Source organism: Ustilaginoidea virens, chromosome 1 (genome assembly GCF_000687475.1).
Source record: "Ustilaginoidea virens chromosome 1, complete sequence".
NCBI lineage: Eukaryota > Fungi > Ascomycota > Sordariomycetes > Hypocreales > Clavicipitaceae > Ustilaginoidea > Ustilaginoidea virens.
Window position 1 is genome coordinate 1,840,888 of NC_057316.1, and position 20,361 is coordinate 1,861,248.

The window sequence follows — 20,361 nt, forward strand, 5'->3', positions numbered from 1 at the left end:
TCATATTCTGAGAAGATTGACATCCGATATGCTTCTGTGTCTCTTGTGTCCGTTCCCGACTTCGCCAGAGGCTTTTCGCTTCGCTGAAACAGACTCCAGCGGGCTTCGTATCATGTCGCTCACGTGCTTCTTGTGCCTTCGAATCGGAGTCAAAGGCACGCCTGCGGTATCAAAACGGTCCGATTTGAGGCCGCGGATGGCGCTGTAGTTGTAGGGGCCGCTGAAGGCGAGCGAGTCTTGGGTGGCTTTGCTGCTCAGGATCAGCTGCTGGTTAATCTGGTTGCGTCGAAAGGCGCCGACAGTGTCCGAGTTGAGATGCGACAGGACATCCATCTCGCTCGATGCCGCGCCAGCTCTCAAGCGTGTCGATGACGGCTCCCAGGTGCCATTGTTTCCCTCTTCCCCAGATGATTCGTCATCATCCCACGTGATGAAGTCGCTGATGTCGAGCTTCTTCTCAGCCTCATCCTCATCGCATTGGACGCTACCCGCGGAGCTCTCGTCGGCCGTGCCGGTCTCGGAGGGGAAGGGGAAAAAGGCTTCAGCGGGGCCCATGGTTTGGGGATTGACAAAGTCGCCAAAGGTGTTTGACGAGAACATGGCACTGAGCATCATGTTGGCCGAGTTGCTCAGGATGGGCGATGACTGCTCTTCCATTGGCCACGGAAAATTGAACTGCTCGGGGGACAAGTCAAGCTGACGACGACGGTCCGGGGTAAAAATCATCATCTTTCGTGTCAAGGGGTTCAGGACAGCTATAGGCTTCTTGTCGGACCGGTCGAGGTTGAACCGCCCGACGCGCGGTTGGCCACGCTGCGTCTTGACCGGCGACGGGCAATCCGAGTCGGAAATATCGCTCATGGGCATAGAGGGGCGGCGGATTTTTCTCCGGACAGGGGGCTCGGGAATGTCTTCTTCTGTCGTGTCACCATCAGCTGAGAGGGGAGGGCAATGTTAGCAACTAAGGCTGAACTAATATCCTGCACCAGCCAGGACTCACTTTCGTATCCGTCAAGCTCAAGGGTCTCCTCCGTTGCGGGATCAAAGTTTGATGGCGCCAAATCAATCATCGGAACCTTGGGGGTGGCCGTGGGAGTTTCGTCGTCAGAGAGCTCCCGTACGACCTCTTCGGCATCAGAATCGTCATCACGGTGATCGTATTGCCCATTGTAATCCCAGAAGGAATTAGAGCCTGAAGATTCCTCTGGGTCGTGTTCGATTTCACGACGAAAAGCGGGATCAAGGGACGTTTGCGAGACAAAGATGTCTGGGAACAAATCCTCGTGGTCTCCATCGTCGTCGGTGTCTGTAGAGTCAGAATCGCTAGAAGGCACATCAAAGCGAACATGGCGCTCTACAGGAGTATCGGAGGCGAATGACGGGTCGTGGAAGATGTCGGACGCCTGACTCTCGTCTACTTCGGAAACAATACCAGCCCAGCTGGCACTTTCATCAGCATCAGCATCGGCGACTGGAAGACTGGGATCGAAAACGTCGTCATCATCATCGTCGTCGTCGTCGTCGTCGTCGTCGTCGTCATCATCGTCGTCGCCATCTTCTTCTCCCACCTCTTCTTGCTCTTCATCATCGTCGTCAACATCATTATTATCATCGCTGCCAGGTTGCGGTCGAGGAGAATCCGAGGGCTTGGCCTCGATTCGGATGTTTTGCTCCTCGACCGCGTTTACATCTTCCTCATCGTCGTCGGATGAGTCACTAATCTCTTCCACAGCCGAGTATCCATCATCGTCGGAAAGATCGAATGAAGAAGAAGTATCTGACCCTCTACGCTTGGACGCCTTTTTGGCAGTCGTTGCGGGGTGTTTTCGTCGAATATTACGTGACATGGCGGCAAGAAGTACTTGAACTTGTGAAAATTTTGTTTTCGTGAATGTAGATTTCCCCAACTCGTGGAAAGGGGGTTGTTTGCGATTATCAAAGCGGGTCGCTGGAAATGGCTTTGTGAAAGGTAGGAGTTACCCGAGAGGGTTCTTTGTTGCAATTGTCGGTTTTGTCGATCTGTGTCGTGAAGTCCACAAGATTCGAGCGAGGCAGAATAGGCTGCAGAGTAACGGAGATATTTTTTTTTTTTTTGTCTTTGAATGTAGGGGGATGGCAGCCTGGAAGGTGAGAGGTGAGGGCTAACGTTGGTACTATCAAAACAACTCGCCCTGTCAGAAGGGGCGGATGGCAGAATCTTGTATTTCAGAGGCAGACTCTCATAAGGGGCCGCTTGATATCAATTCGGCAAGATGGAACCCTCTCACGGCTCGAGAAGGTGAAAGTCTGCAGTGGAAACTATTCGTCGAGGGTAGTTTGTGGTTGAAAGACTCGGTGAACTGATGGACTGCGGACCACGGCTGGCAGTGGCCCGCAGTGGGCGTTTACAGCTCAGCGACGGCCAAAGGCATCTTGACACGACGAAAAGTTCCAAGTTGAGAATGATGATGGGTTTGAACTGGTTTGGCAGGGCGACTTCGTTGTCTTGGTAGGGAATTTGGTTTTGTGATTGACACAAAAGAGGGGAGAAGGGAAGCGAGGGAAGGGATTAGCCAGATATGGGCGGCCATGGTCGACTTGGGTCGGTTGGCTTTCCCAAACTTTTCTTTGCCGTGGTGGGGTCTGGCGTCTGATTCGTCCAGTCCACAGAGGGGGAAGGTGGGGGGGGGGGCAGCAGCAGGCCGTGAAACGGGGCCAAATCAGGGGGCGAGCAGGACCCCCAGCTGCCTAGCTGCCTGGGAGGCGCTCTGGTTCAGCGGCTGGGTGCTCTGATGCTCCGGTGCTCTGGTGCTTTGGTGCTCTGGTGCTCTCAAGGCGCGGCGAATTCAGCAGCAAGGCGCAGCGCGGCGCAGCGTCACCGCTCTTTGTACAACGTATTGACTGTGTACTCCGTACTGGTTGGTCTGGTCTGGCTGGTATTGATAAACGCAGGGCAACAGCCAGCGATGATGGATCGGCTGGGACTGGCAGGGAGCAAACGTCTGGTGCAAAGAGCAAAATATGTCTGCTGCTTCAACCGGATGAGGGCTGGCAATGCCATCCATCACCAGCATCCTGGTGGCATCGGGCATCGGGCATCGGGCATCGTCAGCCGCAAACAATTTAAAGCTCGACAGACATTGATGTTGCCAGACCACATCACATGCATGTAACTCTCCAACCCGACTCGGCCCCAGACACCCGACCCGAGGAGGGCACGCCTGCATCCAGCTTGCATCGTCAATCGAGTTTGTCCATAAACGCCATGCAATTCTTCTCTCGCTCTCTGCATCTGCAGAATGATGCGCCAGTGCAAACTCAATCTTTCTTCTACCAGGTACGGAGTACGTACTGTCAATGCGTCCGGGGAGAACTTCCGCCGCTGAACTGTGGGTCCAGCCGAACTAAGGTATCCACATGCACCTACCAGACCTCTATTTTCTAACCTAGGTAGTAGTAGGTTCCTTACCTAACCTAGAGGTGGTATTGAGACTAGCAAGAGAAAAAAAAAAGGCACCAGACGTTGATCGCTGATGCATCTGCTTCTGCACCCAAACTGACCATCTTCAGAGCAGCGGTTGCAATTCCATTGCCGCCAGCATTGGTAGGCCGACGGAGGAGACCTCCGTGTCTCGGGTTCGTGGATTGGATCCCCGTTTGACCAGCCAGCTACATTTTTCACCCATCCACCTCTGCCTCTGTCAAAGCGAGCGGACAACTTCTTTGGATGACATTGAAAGCAAATTAGACACTTGTGGACTCTGCTCAGGGTCCATATCTCCACTTGCATGGGTCTGTCTGCCAATGGTCTGCAATGAGTGGGCTCTTCTCTCTCTCTCTCTCTTTTTCTCTCTCTTTTTCTCTCTCTTTTTTTTTTTTCCCCCTCTTCTTCTCGCGATTGACATTTGACTCCCTAGGCAAGCCTCTTGACACAGACCTGCTAGCAACGATACTGGTGCCACGGGTGATGCTAGCAACCCCGTCTTCTTTACCGAAACCACATCGCAAACCCTTTGTCGTTGAAGGCTCGCGCTTCAAAAGGCTCAATATCAACCCTAGGCCTCCGGCTACAGCTCCATAATGACGACCGTTGACAAGCCATGCCACTTTGAGTCAGCGACTGAGTCCCGGGCTTAATTACTAAGACTGATGAAGATGATCAGCAAGTTGAGCGTTGAGCACCACGGCGGTCCACCGCCACGATCCACCACCACACCCCTCCATCATCCATCATCCGCGGTGGGCCGCTGTGGCATTGCCGGCCGACTGGACTTTTTGTGTTACGGATGAATAGGACCCTAGGAGAGTCTGTTCCGCACGTCGCCGTGGCATGCCGGTAGTCGCCGTCGCCGTCTCCGCACATCTGGGATCTTGAATGTTGAATGTCTCGGCAGAGAAATTTCCTCCTCCCCCTTTCGCGTGGCTATTTGTCAGACTCCATCGCCAATTTGACCGGGTCAACCAGAGGGGCTCCGCGAGACTCCACAGTCAATCACCACCATTGGTCATTTGTGGTTTTTTTTTTTTTTTTTTTTTTTTTTTCTTCCGGTGGCGTCTGTGGGTTGGAGGCCTGCGAACAATGGACTTGACATTCCATACCTACGACTTTGCCACCCTCTTTACTCTCAGTGTCGTTCTCCAGAGTTGACGTTGCATAAAAAGAAACAAACTGGGGTCACGTAATTATTAAGCAGATCCGTGCCAAGGGTTGCATGCAGCATGCGCAAACGCAAGTCCGCAAAGAGCTACAGGGTACGGAGTATGCCTTCGGCTTTACCTCCTTCATAAGACACCAGCGCATCGGACTCGTACGTATCACGCACAGCTGATGCACAAGTATTGCCCTGAAGAAAGAGAAATGAATGAAAAGGTCCAGTGACGGCAGCTTCACCAGCTTTCCAACAATAAGACATGGGAGTAATCTTGCTCTCATCAATCGAGGTGTCGAGGTGTCGTCTGGTCGGACTCGGGCACCAAAGGTACCAGGTGTCAGGTACCGGGTACCAGCTACCTTACCTAAGGTACCCAGTACCTAGGCACGTCGTCGAGCCCACTTTTGCCCGCGGTTGCCGGGTCAGCGCCCCACGGTCCCGGACCTCAAGTAAATACTAAATACTGCATGCTAAACTTTTGCGCCGACTCTCAGGGAAGGAACGGCAATCGGCATCCCATCAACCAACCCCAATATCCCCATCAACCCGGACTCCATCTGCATTCCCTGGCTGATGCCCCGTCGGTTGCGTTGGGCCATATCCTTACAGCTTGACAAGAAGGGGCAGCAGCTTCGTTCCCGCAGCAGAGCTACGCAGCTACACCACCAGGACAGGACAGCCGGCTCGACCTGATTTGTTCCTGCAGCCATGGAACCGCCCCCGACGAAGCCATCGTCACATAACCTCTTTGAGGTGTACTTGCGACTCCGTCCTCCGCCTCCCGGCGCCGCGCAAACTGACCGCATCTTGAACGTCGAGCAGCAGCCAGACGACGACGAGTCTTCGCACCCATCGCACATTACCCTGAATCCTCCGACGGATCGACGGCGTGCCATTGAAAAGTTCGCCTTCACCAAGGTTTTCGGCGATGAAGCGACGCAGTTGGATGTTTTCCATTGCACCCAGATTGCTTCTCTGGCCGAGGGCGTTTTGGCGCCTCAGGGCGGCCAAGGCACGGATGCCGTGATTGCTACACTTGGGGTTACGGGCTCGGGAAAGGTACGTCCCCCCGGTTATCCTCAACAAAATTCAAGTCTGACAGGCGGGTTGCCATCTCCTGTAGACGCACACGATACTGGGGTCCAAGTCCCAGCGCGGCCTCACTCAGCTAGCACTCGACGTGGTCTTCAGGTCCATCTGCCCCAACATGCTGGATGCATCGTCGCTGCCGACCGTCATCGACTCGCTTCAGGCGTGCGATCCCTCCGAGTCCATCCTGCTCGCTGCGCAGAGCTTCCTGGACTCGACGTTCGCCGACGCTCCTGGCCATTCCAGGGCGCCGTCGCGCGCTGCTACACCCATGGCTGTACGACCATCCACCCTGCCATCCTCCCTCGCTGCCTGCAGTCGCTCCCCGACACCACCATCCATGCCTTGCACATTCCCAAGCTCAGCGACGGCAAGCCCGAAAAGTGTCAGGCTTGTCAGCGAGACGGAGCAGAACCGCTTGTTGAGAGAGCAGTAGGACAGGCTCAACCGACCGAGCGCCGTGTCACCGTCCGAGGCTGATTACCCAGCCCCTCATGCGACCCTAGCACCAGTCCCCAAGCGGGTGAAATCGAGACACTTCATGTCCCTGACCGCAGCCTGCCGTGAGAAGAACGCTGCTAAACAACGTGCAAAGGGCGATTATAGCATCCTGTCTCCCGCGCCTCGACGAAACCTGGCGCGACCGTCTGCTCTGCCTCAACTACCCGACATCAGCCGAGTCAACATTTCGTGCGATGCGTCTGCGGAATACGCCGTCGTCGTCTCCATGTACGAAGTCCACAATGACCGGATCTACGACCTCTTGACGCCCGCGGCCAAGTCTGCCGCCACCAAGGAGTTCCGTCGCCGACCTTTGCTTTTCAAATCGACCGAGCTGTCGCCGGACCGCAAGGTTGTTGCCGGGCTGCGCAAGGTGGTCTGCACGACGTTCAAGGATGCCATGATGGTGCTGGAGGCCGGCCTCCTCGAGCGCCGTGTTGCGGGGACCGGTAGCAACAGCGCATCCAGCAGAAGCCACGGATTCTTTTGCTTCGAGGTGAAGAAACGAACCCGCAGCCGGAGGCCGGGCCCCTGGAGCGGCAGCAAGTTGACCATTGTCGACCTGGCGGGCAGTGAGCGCGCTCGCGAGGCCAAGACGCAAGGCGCCACCTTGGTTGAGGCGGGCAAGATCAACGAGAGCCTGATGTACCTGGGGCAATGCCTCCAGACACAAAGCGAATCATCCACATGCAGCAAGGTATGTCAATGACGGGCGGAAGCTTGTGCTTCTTTCCTTGGCCGCCGACAGCCAGGAGTCGTCAAATCCACTAACCTTGGCCATGACATCTTTTTTTTCCTTTTCTTTTCCCGCACAGCCGAATGTCGTTCCCTACCGCCAATGTAAACTCACAGAGCTCTTGTTCTCCAACTCGTTCCCGTCCGCATCCTCAACCGGCCAGCCTCAGGCGCCGCGGCGCAATCCGCAGCGAGGCGTCATGATTGTAACGGCTGATCCCAGAGGCGACTTCAACGCGACGTCTCAGATCCTGCGATACAGCGCCCTGGCGCGCGAGGTCACTGTTCCTCGCATCCCATCCATCACCGCCACGATACTGGCGCAAGCGGCGGCACCGCCCACCAGCCATCCCCGCCCAGTCAGCCCGGCGCAGCAGCACCGCCCCCGGCCGTTCATGCCGCCCGGGGCGACGTGGTCGTCGTCGTCGTCGTCGTCGTCGTCGTCGCATCGCAACTACACCCCGCCCGCGGACATGGACGGCCGCGCCACCATGGAGATTGCCGCGCTGGAAATCGCCCGCATGAGCGACGAGATTGACCAGCTGCGGGCCGAGGTCGACGAGCAGCTCGAGGCGCGCATGACGGCCCAGGCCCACCTGCTCAGCATGGAAGACCGCATGCTCGACCTCGAGGCCGCCATCCGCGACGACTGCGCCGCCGAGTTTGAGCAGCGGCTGACGCTCGAGCTGGCGCGCTTCAAGGCCTCCCTGGCGCTGGAGCAGGAGCGCAGCGAGGAGCACTGGGACCGCAAAGTGGACATACTGGAGCGCGGCCTGGGGCCCGGCAACCAGGCGGGCAGCGAGGGCGACAAGGAGAACGTCCTGGTCGAGGACCTCACCCAGGAGGTGGAGCGTCTGCGGCGGGAAAACGCCGTTCTCAAGCGCGAGCTGGCCGGCCGCAGCCCGACCAAGCGCAAGCCCCTGGAGGAGCGGGAGGACTACTCGCCGCCAGCGAGGACGGGGACGTTGACCGCGTCGTCCTCCAAGGGCGAGGGGGTCGCCAACCTGGGCCGCCGGCTGGAGCGCATGAGAGTCGGCACCGACGGCGCGAGAACGCCCAGCGCGGCGGCCAGCGCGGCGTCCAGCGGCGGCAGCCCGAAGAAGATGCGCAGACTGGCCAGCGCCAAGCGGTGGGAGCAGCCGGGCGACGAGCCGCAGTGACGGCGGTGGCATCGCGTCCAACCAACGTCGCGTCCCGGCTTGCTCGGATGAATGACGATGCTTTTTAAGGGAATGCGGCAGGCGCGAAAGGTGCCGGATGCTTTTTTTTGGAGGAATGTGTCTTTCTTTCTTCTTTCCTCTTCTAATTTCTTCTCCTTCTTGGACAAATACCCCCTGATAGACGCGGGTAAAATGAACTTTTCGCCATTTGGGTACAATGTCAACCATGGTGTCGGTCGTGTTTTGGCTGCCTGGCGGGCTGTCGTGTCGTGTCGTGTCGTGTCGTCCGTGGCGGATTCGGCTTGGTGTTTGTGTGCGTGGACAGCACGGGGATCCCTGGTCGGGGGCTGCTCGAGCATCTGCGTGGCTAGTTGAGTCTTGATGGTGAATCTGCTTTGCATTTGTGCTTGGATAGCAGCTATTTCCTGGTCGGGCTTTGCTCGAGCATCTGCTGAGTAGTGGCTATATGAGTCTCGACGTCGAATCACAGCATATTCCTCCCTCTCCATTTAACCCCCCCCGTCGGATCCCCCGTCGAATCCTCCTCACGCATCTACCTGCTGCACCCGCCCTCTACGCTGCTGCCTCCTCCTCCCCATCCTCCCCATCCTCACCCAGCCACGCCGCCCAGCGTCCTCTCACCGGACCGGAGAAAAGCCCCCCCGCGCCAGGGGCTCGCTTGCGTATCTCTAGCGACCCCCCCTCCTGCCGCACAATCTCGAGCTCATCGCCCCGATGGCTCTGCGCCGTCCCGATGATGCGCTTCAGAAGCCCGAGGAAGCGGCCCAGCGCCGCCTGGTTCGCGGCTTCCCAGTCTCGCACTTTCTCCCGTGCATCCGTGACGCGGACGTCCGTGAAGAGGCCTCGCTCGTGAAAGGCGAGAATAAAGGTGGGGACTTGGGACACCCAGAGGCGCGGCATCTGCTTCCCCAGCGTGTCCTCGTCGCCTTGCTTCTTCACGGAGCGTGTCTTGAGCTCGAAGATGCAGTCTTGCGGCACGGCGGCGCCGGCGTCTGCTGCGCTGAGGACGCCCCAGGAGGCGCTGGCTTGGGCCCTCGGCCTCTCCCCTACGTGCCATTGCTCGAAATGCTCGAGGACGTCGGTGTCGCCGCAGCTGAGGGGCGGCGCGCGGCCCGAGCCAATGTAGCCGTCGGCCTCGAACCGCACCATCAGATACAGCTCGCCAAATGCGTACCTGATGATGCGCTGGTGCGACAGCGAGTTCCTGACCTCGGGCTCCCAGGTGGTGTATGCTTCGGGGAACGAGTAGCCGTAGCCTCTCACGTCGGGAATCAGCGCTCTCGGCGACTCCTCCCTCCGGATGAGGTGGACAGTGCCCCCGACCATCTCGAGAAGCATGCGGAACGACTGGCGGGATCCCCACGAAAACCGAAGAAGGTTGCCCAGCGTGCTGCCGCACGCGAAAACGTCGACGGGGCAGGGGGCGTGGCGCATCTTCATGACCGACACGACGGCCGGCTCCATCGGATGCTCGGGATAGCACGCGGCGTTACGGTCGCGGTAGTAGACCCCGGCATCCTGCTGAAGCGGGCTGGGTGTCTCGGGAGGAGTCCACAGCGGAGGCTTTCCTGGCAGGAAGCATCAGCCAGGGGGTTCTTTTGCAGGATGTTGGGATGGGGAGGGGGCGCTCGAGGGCTCACCGGGAATGATAATCTTGGGACGATCCTCATCGAGCCAATTGTATGATGCGACGAGCTCCGTGCCGCTGATCCCGAGATAATGCGAGGGCTCGGCCTCGTCGTCGGCCTCGTCGTCGAGCATGTCCTCCGTCGAAATGGCTTCGACGAGAGCTCCAAACGGAGCGGAGGGCGCTGGAACGGGATCGGAGCTTCGCCACGGGCACCCGGCAGGTCTGGTTCCCGTCCCCCCCCTGAGGGATCTTGGCTGCCGAAAGAAGGTTTGGGACATGTCCGAATAACTTGGGAGGAAAAAAAACTTGAAAAGTACTCTCTAACCACTTTTCTGTTTATACGCTGGCGGTTGCTGGCACCACTTGTTTATTCCAACGCTGGGATCTGGAAGAGATTGCATGCCCGATATATCAGCGACCAGTGCTTCTTTCCTCACAGGCCGTTTTGTCATTCACTGCGCTCTAGACGCTTCCATGTGTCGTTTGCTGCTGCAATTGTCCGCAGTGAAGACGGGGGGGAACGAGGATCGCAGTGAATGATTCAACCTGGCTTCTCGAGTCAAGCAGGGCTTTCCAAAGAGGTGCTTTGAGAACAAGAGCAGCCAGGTTTGAACAGGCCCTGGTCGGGGGCCGAAGCCATGACTTCGTTAATTAGTTGTTGTTATAGCTGGCGAGCCTTGTCGGTGAGAGCAGAGATTGTAGATGCCGTCCGACACGTAGGCATGCGGCTGAAGTGGTGAAGAAGGTGCAGCGCGAGATGATGCATCTCGACGGATGAGGCATCCCGACAAATGATGCATCCCAACAGATGAAGCATTCCGACAGATGATGCATCCTGACAGATGATGCATCTCGACAGATGAGGCATCCAAGCTGCATGGGCTGCGCGTGAATCAAACCAGCAAGCTGCTCACGTCTCGTTCATCGGAGCCCATCATGGTCACCGTTTGCAACGACCGACGTGTGGCAGTCCTCCAGGACAGGCAAGAGAGGCCATGGTCCGACCAATTCATAGGCCACGGAGCACAGGCGGAACCAGGCCAAGCCGCCTAGAGTCCTCCCAAGCTCATCATCTGCATTCGTGCTTCACAGCTCCTGGTAGATTGACGATTGCCATGCAATTGGTCCCTGATATGCGCAAGCAGACTTCCCCTATCCCGCTGCAATTACCTCCGTTCTCAACCCTCTCATCCCGTTGGCGCGGCATGAAAATGAGTCTCCGCGCCGGAATTCATAGACGCTTCCGTGGAAGAAGACTTAAGAGCACCAGCATTCCCCGTCTCCTGAGCCACGCGTGCTCTTCACCATCTTTACCTGCTGCCAGCTCCCGTCGTCCTTTACAGGCAAATAGCGCATTTTCGTCTCACTGGTCTTCGAAATGGCGTCGTCGGGGGACCTATTCTCAGGGCGAGGGAAGAAGCTGTATGCCCTTTTCAACAATTTCCTCAAGGGGACATCTCCTGTCAAGAACAATCAAGATGCAGAGCATTTTCTCGAGGCTACGGACATGATCTGCCGACACAAAACGCCGGGAATCTACGTTGAGTCTGTCGTGTCGAGCGCCAGGGGGATCGAGGTGTTGAGCGGCGTCGTGCGCAGCGACCTGGGGCCGAGCTTTCTCGCAAAGGTGATGAAGCTTCTGGTCAAGCACCTTGCCGACCCGCTGGTGAAGAACATGAACAACGGCGGTTTCCTGCAGTCCCTGCTGGTTGCGATTCTGCATCCTCCGGCGTTCTGGTCAGCCCTCCTGAAGCATCACCAGGCCTCGGGTTTTGCGCTTGATGACGCCGAGACATTCGCCTGGCTGTGCTTGGAGATTGTCTCAACCAAGTGCCCCGAACTCGAGACGCCCTTCGGGGACGTGGTGGCTCTGATGGATCGCAAAGCCCTCCTTCAGTCCACCTTGCACCCGGTGAGGCAGGTGGCATATAGAATCGAAAAAGTCCTTAGTCTGCACTCTGTCGCCGCCGTCGTCAACGTAGATCATGGCCCTGGGGGCCGCCACGACAACGACTTTTCCGACTTTCGCGCCATTTCTCTCTTCCCCACCGCGGATGAGATTCGCTGCAAAGAAATCCCGTTTCTGCAGCGGTTCGATGACGTTTTTGACGGTCCGCGGGAATCTCGGGCCGCAGACTACCTGTCTTGGCTGTTTAGGCTGCTCAGAGAAGACATGCTTGCCGAAATGAGAGAGGATCTTGCCGTTGCATGGGGCCAGAAGACAGCTCGACGGAAACCTTTTTGGCTTGGCGGGCTCAGCCTCTTGGGTTTTGGCGAAGACAGTGGCCGCCGCCACGACCCGCTGGTCCTCAGGCTCAAATGTCGTGACGGCATCGTGTTTCCAAGGCTGGTAGGTCGGCAGAGCAGGAAGAAGTTTCTGGAAGACTCCAAGTCCTTCATGAGACACAAAGCAACGGGCGTGATTTGCCGCGGAGACGACATCGTTGCGTTTGGCAGCGTGGTTCGCAACATCGACTTGCTGCTTACGCAGCCTCCCACTATCCTCATCAAGCTCGCGGACGTGGGGGCAATGCAAAAGACAATAGACTCGCTTCTCAAGGAGGCAACGTGCGACGAACTCCGCTTCTTCGTTGTAAATACAGCTACCTTTGCCTACGAGCCCATTCTGCAGCGGCTCAAAGAGATTATCGAAATCCCGCTTGAAGACGCGCTCTTGCAGCCGGAATCAGCCACTACTCGAGACGAACCACCCGCGAGTCTGGCACCGCTGCTGCGGAAGCTTGAAAGGGGGCTCGAGGAGGCAAAAGAAGTTGACTTGACGTCAATCGCCAAAGTTGGCAAGCCTGTACGCATCTCAGGTGCGCAGCTGGAGTGCCTCATCAATGGCTTGCAAAGCCGCGTCGGGCAAATACAAGGTCCCCCAGGTACCGGAAAGTCATTCATCGGGGCCTTGATATTGATCATCATCCTCAATTTCACCGACTATCGAGTTCTGGTGCTGAGTTATACCAACCACGCCCTTGACCAATTTCTCGAAGAGCTCATGGATTTCGGGGTATCAACAAATGACATTGTGCGACTGGGTTCCAAGTCCACGCCGAAAACCGACGCACTCCGGCTAGACAATCAATTCAAAAATAAAGAGTATCGATTCTCCATCGGGGTCCATGCCATGATTAAAAAGCTCAAGGCGCAAGACGCCGATGTGAAGGGCAAGCTTGCTGCCGTGGGTGCCAAACTGGCGGCTGCAGGGATAGACCCAGAGGACCTGCTTGCGATGCTGGAGCTTTCCGGAGACGATGGGCCGCTTTTCTGGACCGCATTTCAAGTTCCAATCCAAGAGGATGGGTTCCGCGTAGTGGGCAAGAACAACAAGCCAATGGAACCCGGCGAGATTCTGGACATATGGATTCGCGGTGACACCTCGCCGACGGTCCAGGCCCTGGTAGACATGATGGATCCGCAATGCCACCGAATATGGGAAATGCCGGTCTCTTCACGATCGGATCTCGTGGCTCAGTGGTGCTCCAAGTTGAGGAGAGATCAGATGGATGAATATTGCGACCTTGCGCGATTGGCGACCAAGATTCAGCAGCAAATCGACAGTCTCTTCGACGAAACAAAGCGAAAAGTTTTTCGAAGCAAAAGGGTCATCGGATGCACGACTACGGCCGCGGCCATGTACCAATCCATCCTGGCTTCAGCCGAGCCTGATTTGGTTCTGGTCGAAGAAGCGGGAGAAATTCTGGAAGCACACATCGTTACTGCCCTCGGCCCGTCAGTCAAGAAGCTTGTGCTTATAGGTGATCATAAGCAGCTTCGCCCGAAAGTCAACAGTTACGACCTGACCGTCGAAAAGGGCGACGGGTACAATCTCAACGTGTCTCTTTTCGAGAGGCTGATACAGCAAGGCCATGCATATACTACCCTTCGGGAGCAGCATCGAAGCCACCCCGACATTTCGCACTTTACGCGTCGGCTTGCTTACGAGCATCTCCAAGACCATCCGAAAACCTCGGAGAGGCAGAAAATTAGGGGTCTGAAGGGAAGGGTCATCTTCGTCCATCATGAGCATCAAGAAGACAAGCTTTCTGATGGAGGCGAGAGCGCAAGGGGGGAATCCAAGAAGAATCTGTTCGAGGCTAAAATGGTTCTCAAAACGGTCAGATACCTTGGCCAGCAAGGGTATAAGTCTAAGAACATGGTGGTCCTGACCCCGTACTTGGGTCAGCTGTCACTGCTGAAAAGCCAGCTCAGCACTACACATGATCCTTGGCTTGATGACCTGGACTCCAACAATCTGGTGCAAGCCGGATTGATGACTGAGGCGACTGCTCAACTGAACAAAGAGCCGCTGCGGCTGTCTACGATTGGTTTGTTGCCAGAACTTCCATGACCGCGGAGGGTGAAATGCTAACTTTTGTAGATAATTACCAAGGCGAGGAGAGCGATATTGTCATCGCATCGTTGACCAGAAGCAACGATTCCGGAGATATTGGTTTCATGGCCGCGCGGGAGCGGCTGGTAGTCCTCGTTTCAAGAGCGAGGGAGGGCATCGTGCTCTTTGGGAATATGAACACCTTCATAAAGAGCAAGAAAGGCGGTCCGTTATGGCTGGATTTCTTCCAAGCGTTGAAGGAGAAGGGTTGTTTATTTGACGGCGTGCCTGTGTATTGTCCGCGCCACCCCAACCGGACCGCGCTCCTGAAATCAGAAGCGGATTTTGACCGGCATTGTCCAGATGGAGGGTGTTCACAGCCGTGGTAGGTCATCTCATCACCTCATGCAATGGTTCGTTTCGCGCGCAAAAGTTCTAACTTTTTGTAGTGGCACGTTGCTCAGCTGCGGAAAGCATACTTGCACGCGCAAATGTCATCAAGTAAAGGACCACTCCAAAGTACCCTGCCACGTAAAGATACAAAAGACCTGTGAAAGAGGCCACAAGTCGAATGTCATCTGCTCGGCAACCGATGAGGGCTGTGGACAATGTGCTCGCGAGGACGAGAAGACTCGCCGACGTGCGGCGCAAGACTTAGAATTGGAGACATTGAGACATGAGAGGCAAGCCGCATATGCTCGCCAGCTTGATAAAATCGATGATGATATTGATCATTGTGAGCGCGTCATGGCGTACGAAAGTGAAGACGAAAGGCAGCGCAAGCAGATTGAGGACAAGAAGGCCAAGCTTAAGGGTCTTCAAGAAACCCAGAAAAGGCGTCGAGTGGCCGAAAGTTTGAAGAAGGAACAATTGCCAGCGAAGCAGTCCATGGAAGGAAGTGCCAAGGATTCAAGTTCCAGGAGTCCGGCTCAGCAAGAATGGGAGGCCATCAGGTCGCCAGGAGATCTCGTCAACGACGCCCTGGACAAGCTCATGGACTTGATTGGTCTCGAATCTGTCAAGGAGGAGTTTCTAGCCGTCAAATCCAACATCGATACCAAGATACGACAAGGTGTATCGTTGTCGGAGGAAAGGTTGAGCTGCTCATTATTGGGCAATCCGGGAACTGGTAGGTACTGATGTAAAGCATTGTTCAAGTGCATGCATTGCTAACTCGCAAAAACCCCCGTAGGAAAAACAACGGTTGCCCGACTGTGGGGAGAATTTCTCGCGTGCACGGGAGTTCTCCCGGGAAATGCCTTTCAGGAAACCACGGGGTCCAAACTGGCAAACATGGGCGTCTCTGGCTGCGAAAAGCTGTTGGAGGATCTCAAGAACAACAAAGGGGGCGTGCTCTTCATAGACGAGGCTTATCAGCTATCGTCGGGAAATAATCCCCAAGGCAAAGCAGTCTTGGATTACCTCCTTGCCGAGGTAGAAAACCTCCGAGGCAAAGTATCATTCATTGTCGCGGGCTATAGAGAGCAGATGGAAACGTTCTTTGCTCACAACCCCGGGTTTCCCAGTCGGTTCCCCATTGAAATGCGATTCAATGACTATTCGGATGACGAACTGCTCCAGATTCTCCAACGGCAGGTTGAGCGACGATTCCAAGGCAGAATGAATGTCGAAGGCGGGCCGGACGGCCAGTACTTCCGAATAGCAGCTCGGCGAATCGGTCGCGGTCGAGGCAAAGAAGGTTTTGGCAATGCGCGTGCTGTCGAAAATGCCCTGGCACAAATGGAGAAGAGGCAATCAAAACGGTTGCGCCAAGAACGGCTATCCGGTGGCACGCCTGACGACAACCACCTCACCAAGGAAGACATCATCGGTCCGGAGCCCTCTGCGACGTTAAGCAAGTGCGAGGCGTGGCAAGCGCTGAACGACATGATTGGTCTTGACGAAGTGAAGCAACAAGTCAAAATTCTTCTCGACTCACTGACAACGAATTACCAAAGAGAGCTCAGAGACGAACCTCTTATGACTTTCTCTCTTAATCGTGTGTTCATCGGCTCTCCCGGGACTGGGAAAACGACAGTGGCCAAGCTATATGGCCAGATACTAGCGTTATTGGGCATGTTGTCAAACGGCGAGGTAGTTGTCAAGACGCCAGCCGACTTTATTGGATCCGTGTTGGGACAGTCCGAGGCACTGACCAAAGGCATTCTGGCCTCCACGGTAGGCAAGGTGCTCGTCATTGACGAGGCATATGGGCTGCGAGGCGGCGGCGACGCCTCTGGCTCGTCTGTCGCTGATCCATATAGGACTGCCGTCGTGGATACCATCGTCGCTGAGGTTCAAAACGTGCCTGGCGAAGACAGATGCGTTATCCTTCTTGGATACAAGGACCAAATGGAAGAGATGTTTCAGAACGTCAACCCAGGGCTTAGCCGGCGCTTCGCTGCCGACTCCCCATTTGTGTTCCAGGATTTTGATGACGACGCGCTGTTGCAGGTACTCAACCTGAAACTCAAGCACGGTGGATTCAGCGCGACGGAACAAGCCAAGAAAGTCGCCATAGAGATTCTCGTCCGGGAGCGTAACCGGCCGAATTTTGGTAATGGTGGCGCCGTTGACAACCTCTTGAGCAAAGCAAAGAGCGGCTATCAAAAACGAGCATCTGCTGGGAAAGCGGAGGCAAATGTGCTGGAAGCCATCGATTTTGATGCAGACTTTGACCGCAGCAGCGCCACTGATATTGAGCGGCTTTTCGCAGGAGACATTGGGCGCGGAAAGATCGTAGCGTTGCTCAAGGGCATTCAGAATCGAGTGCGAGAACTGAGGGAGCTTAATATGGACCTCACTGATGAAATCCCGTTCAACTTTCTCTTCCGAGGTCCCCCGGGAACAGGGAAAACGACGACGGCAAGAAAGATGGGCAAGGTGTACTATGACATGGGATTTCTCAGTGCGGCGCAAGTAGTGGAATGCTCAGCGACAGACTTGATCGGCCAGTACGTGGGTCAAACCGGCCCAAAGGTCCAACAGCTCTTGAACAAGGCGCTTGGGAAAGTCCTGTTCATCGATGAAGCATACCGTCTTGCAGGACCCGGCTTTGCAAAAGAGGCAGTCGACGAGCTCGTGGACTCGGTCACCAAAGAGAAGTACAAGGGCAAGCTCATCATCATCCTGGCTGGCTACGTCAAGGATATCAACCATCTTCTATTGGTGAATCCGGGCATGACGAGCCGCTTCCCCGAGACGATTGATTTTGAGCCGCTCAGCGCCGAAGATTGCCTCAAACTCCTCACGAGCTTGCTCTCCAAGAAGAAACTCAAGATTGAAGGAAAGGGGAAGAAGATGGATATTGCATGCTTGGAGTCGAGGGCAGCTTCGTTCGAAAAGAAAGTCTTGGAGTCATTCCGGTCCCTGGCGCGTGTCGAAGGCTGGGCCAGCGCAAGAGATGTGGAACAGCTCGCCAGAAATGTCTTTCGCAAGGTGGATCTTACTCATGAGGTGCTCAAGGTTGAAGAGGACCAAATCAGCCAAGAGATGATCATGATGCTTCGAGAACGGTCTCAGCGAGAACGGAACGTGCTTTCCCCGGGTCTGGATGAGCTTCTGGCGAGCCACCACGCCCAAAATGACTGGCGACCTCTGTCGACGAGCCAAACCTTGACGTCTATCGCTGCCCAGCCAGATGTTGATTCTACGAGCCACGATGGAAGCCTCAACGCAGTCGAGCCCGAGTTGAATGCATCGGCAGATGTGATGCAGGGCATTCGCGATGCCGGCGTAAGCGACGAGGTCTGGGAACAACTTCAACGAGACAGAGCGGAGGAGCAACGACAGGAGGAAGAGTACCGCAAGCTGAAAGAGGCACAGAAGTCGGCTACGGGTGCAAACCGGGAGCGTATCGTGAAGCAGTTGATAGAAGAGGAGAGACGCAGGCGGCAGGAGGAAGCTAAGAAGGCCAAGCTCATGGCACTGGGATCATGCCCCGCGGGATACCAATGGATCAGACAGAGTGACGGGTACAGATGTGCTGGAGGGTCACATGCCATGTCGGACAAGGAGGTCAGTAGTCTCTTGTGATGGGTTGTTGTTGTACGGTGCAGTTTGTTCCAGTTGTTGCTTTTCCAGGACCTTTTGGATGCTTTGATAGCCGCGCTGCATGGGTAAGCAGTAAGTAGTGATGAAAGTAGGAGCATACGATATGCAACTACGAAAATGGTGTTGAATTCTGTCTTCAAAGAGACTTCGGCACAGGTGCAAAAGTAGGCTGAAAAGTATGGCCCCAAAAGGGTGATTCAGACGAATGGGGTTTCGGCTGTCACGGGATGGGATGCGCGCTGGTGTCTGGGCGTGGTGTCAGGTGGGGGCATTGATTGGACCAGGGTTAATGTTTGACGAGGCTATCTAAGAAGCTTCAGGCACCTCATCGGCATCGGAGTTTCAGTCATCCGGTGCAATCCCGAAGCAAACTCACTGGTACTTTCCGTTCCATTCGCAGCTGCAAGACTACAAGATTACAAGACTACAAGACTACCCGCGCCAAGCGCTCTCACCTCGGAGCCAATTTCTTGCCATGGCCTTTCCCGGTGGACTCGTCCGACGAAGAGACTACGGAAGACTATCCATGGAAGTCAATGCGACAATCTTCGCAGGCAACTGAAGCCCGCTGTTGCTGAAGCAAGCCGAAGGAGGGTTGAATGCCCGAAATGTTGAAAGAAAGAGTTCATGGTCTACATGACCTGATTCTGCGACAAGGCATCTAAATTTGAGCCTAAACCTCCTGTACTCCTATTGAGCGACTGCATTGAAACAGCTCGCAGCCGACGAGAGAGATGCGTTTCGACAGTCGTTTGGAGACACTGACTATTGGAAGAGCGAAGTAGATGCGCTTCAAGAAGAATAAATTCGAGAAATATGTTTCTAACTGCCGCATCCCTAGCTGCCGATCTCCTTCCCAGGCGGAGCAACTGCAGCCAATCGTCAGAGCATATCAAGGGGGTGGAATAGCGAGCAGAACGAGATCCCGAGCCAAACGCAGAATGAAACGTCAACTTGAAGCCCCGGCAAAGCAACCAAAGAGGAACTATTATAGCCTGCTCCGGCATATACACGCTCACAGTGCTGCAAACCCAAGCTACAAAGACAACAGTCGAGTCCAGCAAGCTCTTATGGAAACCATATGCGCCATCTTCTCTGACATGGCAGATTTTATCTCGAGTCGAATCATGATTTGGGGATTTTGCTGCGGCAGATGATGTCCTCGAGCTTTCTGAGAATCGCAAACACCGTTTTTCCTTCCCTGTCAACGGTCACAACAAGCTGTGGGATTATGAAAATCCTACCGAAAGATTTGCAGCCACCGTATTTCTGTCTGGAGTAACCCTTGCTAACTCTTACCATGCTGATGATTAGTATAATGTAGTCGCATTAGTTCAACTCGGGAATAATTTCTCTAATTTAAGACTTGCATACGTTTACATGCAAACTACGGAGTACAAACTACGAGAGACCCACTTAGAGCCGTCACATCTCACGACTGGTGCTCGCTTATCTTCACTACATACCTGTTTGTAACACAAATGTCGATCCCGACTTCCTATTGACTGATTATTTTGCTCTTCCAGCACATGAAGACACGATGAGTCCAAACGAGTCGAAACGACACTGCGATATCTGACTAGATCACGACAAAGACGTGGCGGGCGGCATTCGGTGTATCATCCAATGATATCGCACAAAATGGGGTATGTAAGCGGGGAGCGCGGAATAGTCCGTTTTTTTTCTTGGTACATAAGAAATTGGCGAATAGTGCCACTATATAAAATGCTCAATACTACATAATGCCTATATCAAATAATAAACGATCCCAGGGCCCAACAAAGGGAATTAATTGTTAAGGACCGACGCATAAATAACGACAGGATAGTGCTTGAGATTGTCGCGTCGAGATAAGGCATGTGCTTAAAAAAAAGACAAATAAGACATGCGCATGTAAGCAACATCATACAGATGATGGCGACGCGGAGGACGGTGTCGCACCACGTGACCACGGTATATATAGATTACACTAGCCCACCTCGTAGCTTACAGTCATCCTTCGTCCCACAAGGTCCGAGCAGGAGCGGGGTCGGCTATCATCCCGCCAGCGCCACATGCAAGCCTTCTGCGCCACACTCCACGCTCTCGACCTCCCCGTGCGACCTCAGCCTGATCAGGCTTCGTCTCCCGAACTCTAGTACACGATAGCTGGTTGCCCCGTCGCACTTCCCAGTACTCTCCGCATTTACTAAGCTGGCAGCC

The 20,361-nt window shown here is 55.2% G+C and overlaps 4 protein-coding genes across 4 annotated transcripts; 2 read left to right on the plus strand and 2 right to left on the minus strand.

Moving 5' to 3' along the window:
- On the minus strand, positions 1–1,847 carry UV8b_00266 (uncharacterized protein; the record flags this gene model as incomplete). Its single annotated transcript, XM_043137764.1, has 2 exons — positions 1–935; positions 1,001–1,847. The coding sequence occupies 2 exons, from the start codon at positions 1,845–1,847 to the stop codon at positions 1–3; spliced, it is 1,782 nt and encodes a 593-aa protein (XP_042993698.1).
- A 3,492-nt stretch (positions 1,848–5,339) lies between these two features.
- Positions 5,340–8,116, plus strand: UV8b_00267 (uncharacterized protein; the record flags this gene model as incomplete). The annotated part of the gene is made up of 4 exons (XM_043137765.1): positions 5,340–5,690; positions 5,755–5,997; positions 6,316–6,918; positions 7,037–8,116. The coding sequence occupies 4 exons, from the start codon at positions 5,340–5,342 to the stop codon at positions 8,114–8,116; spliced, it is 2,277 nt and encodes a 758-aa protein (XP_042993699.1).
- Positions 8,117–8,689: 573 nt separating this feature from the next.
- UV8b_00268 (uncharacterized protein) lies at positions 8,690–10,045 on the minus strand (the record flags this gene model as incomplete). The annotated part of the gene is made up of 2 exons (XM_043137766.1): positions 8,690–9,705; positions 9,778–10,045. The coding sequence occupies 2 exons, from the start codon at positions 10,043–10,045 to the stop codon at positions 8,690–8,692; spliced, it is 1,284 nt and encodes a 427-aa protein (XP_042993700.1).
- A 1,100-nt stretch (positions 10,046–11,145) lies between these two features.
- On the plus strand, positions 11,146–18,141 carry UV8b_00269 (uncharacterized protein; the record flags this gene model as incomplete). Its single annotated transcript, XM_043137767.1, has 4 exons — positions 11,146–14,101; positions 14,155–14,491; positions 14,556–15,235; positions 15,299–18,141. The coding sequence occupies 4 exons, from the start codon at positions 11,146–11,148 to the stop codon at positions 18,139–18,141; spliced, it is 6,816 nt and encodes a 2,271-aa protein (XP_042993701.1).
- Positions 18,142–20,361: the final 2,220 nt, after the last annotated feature.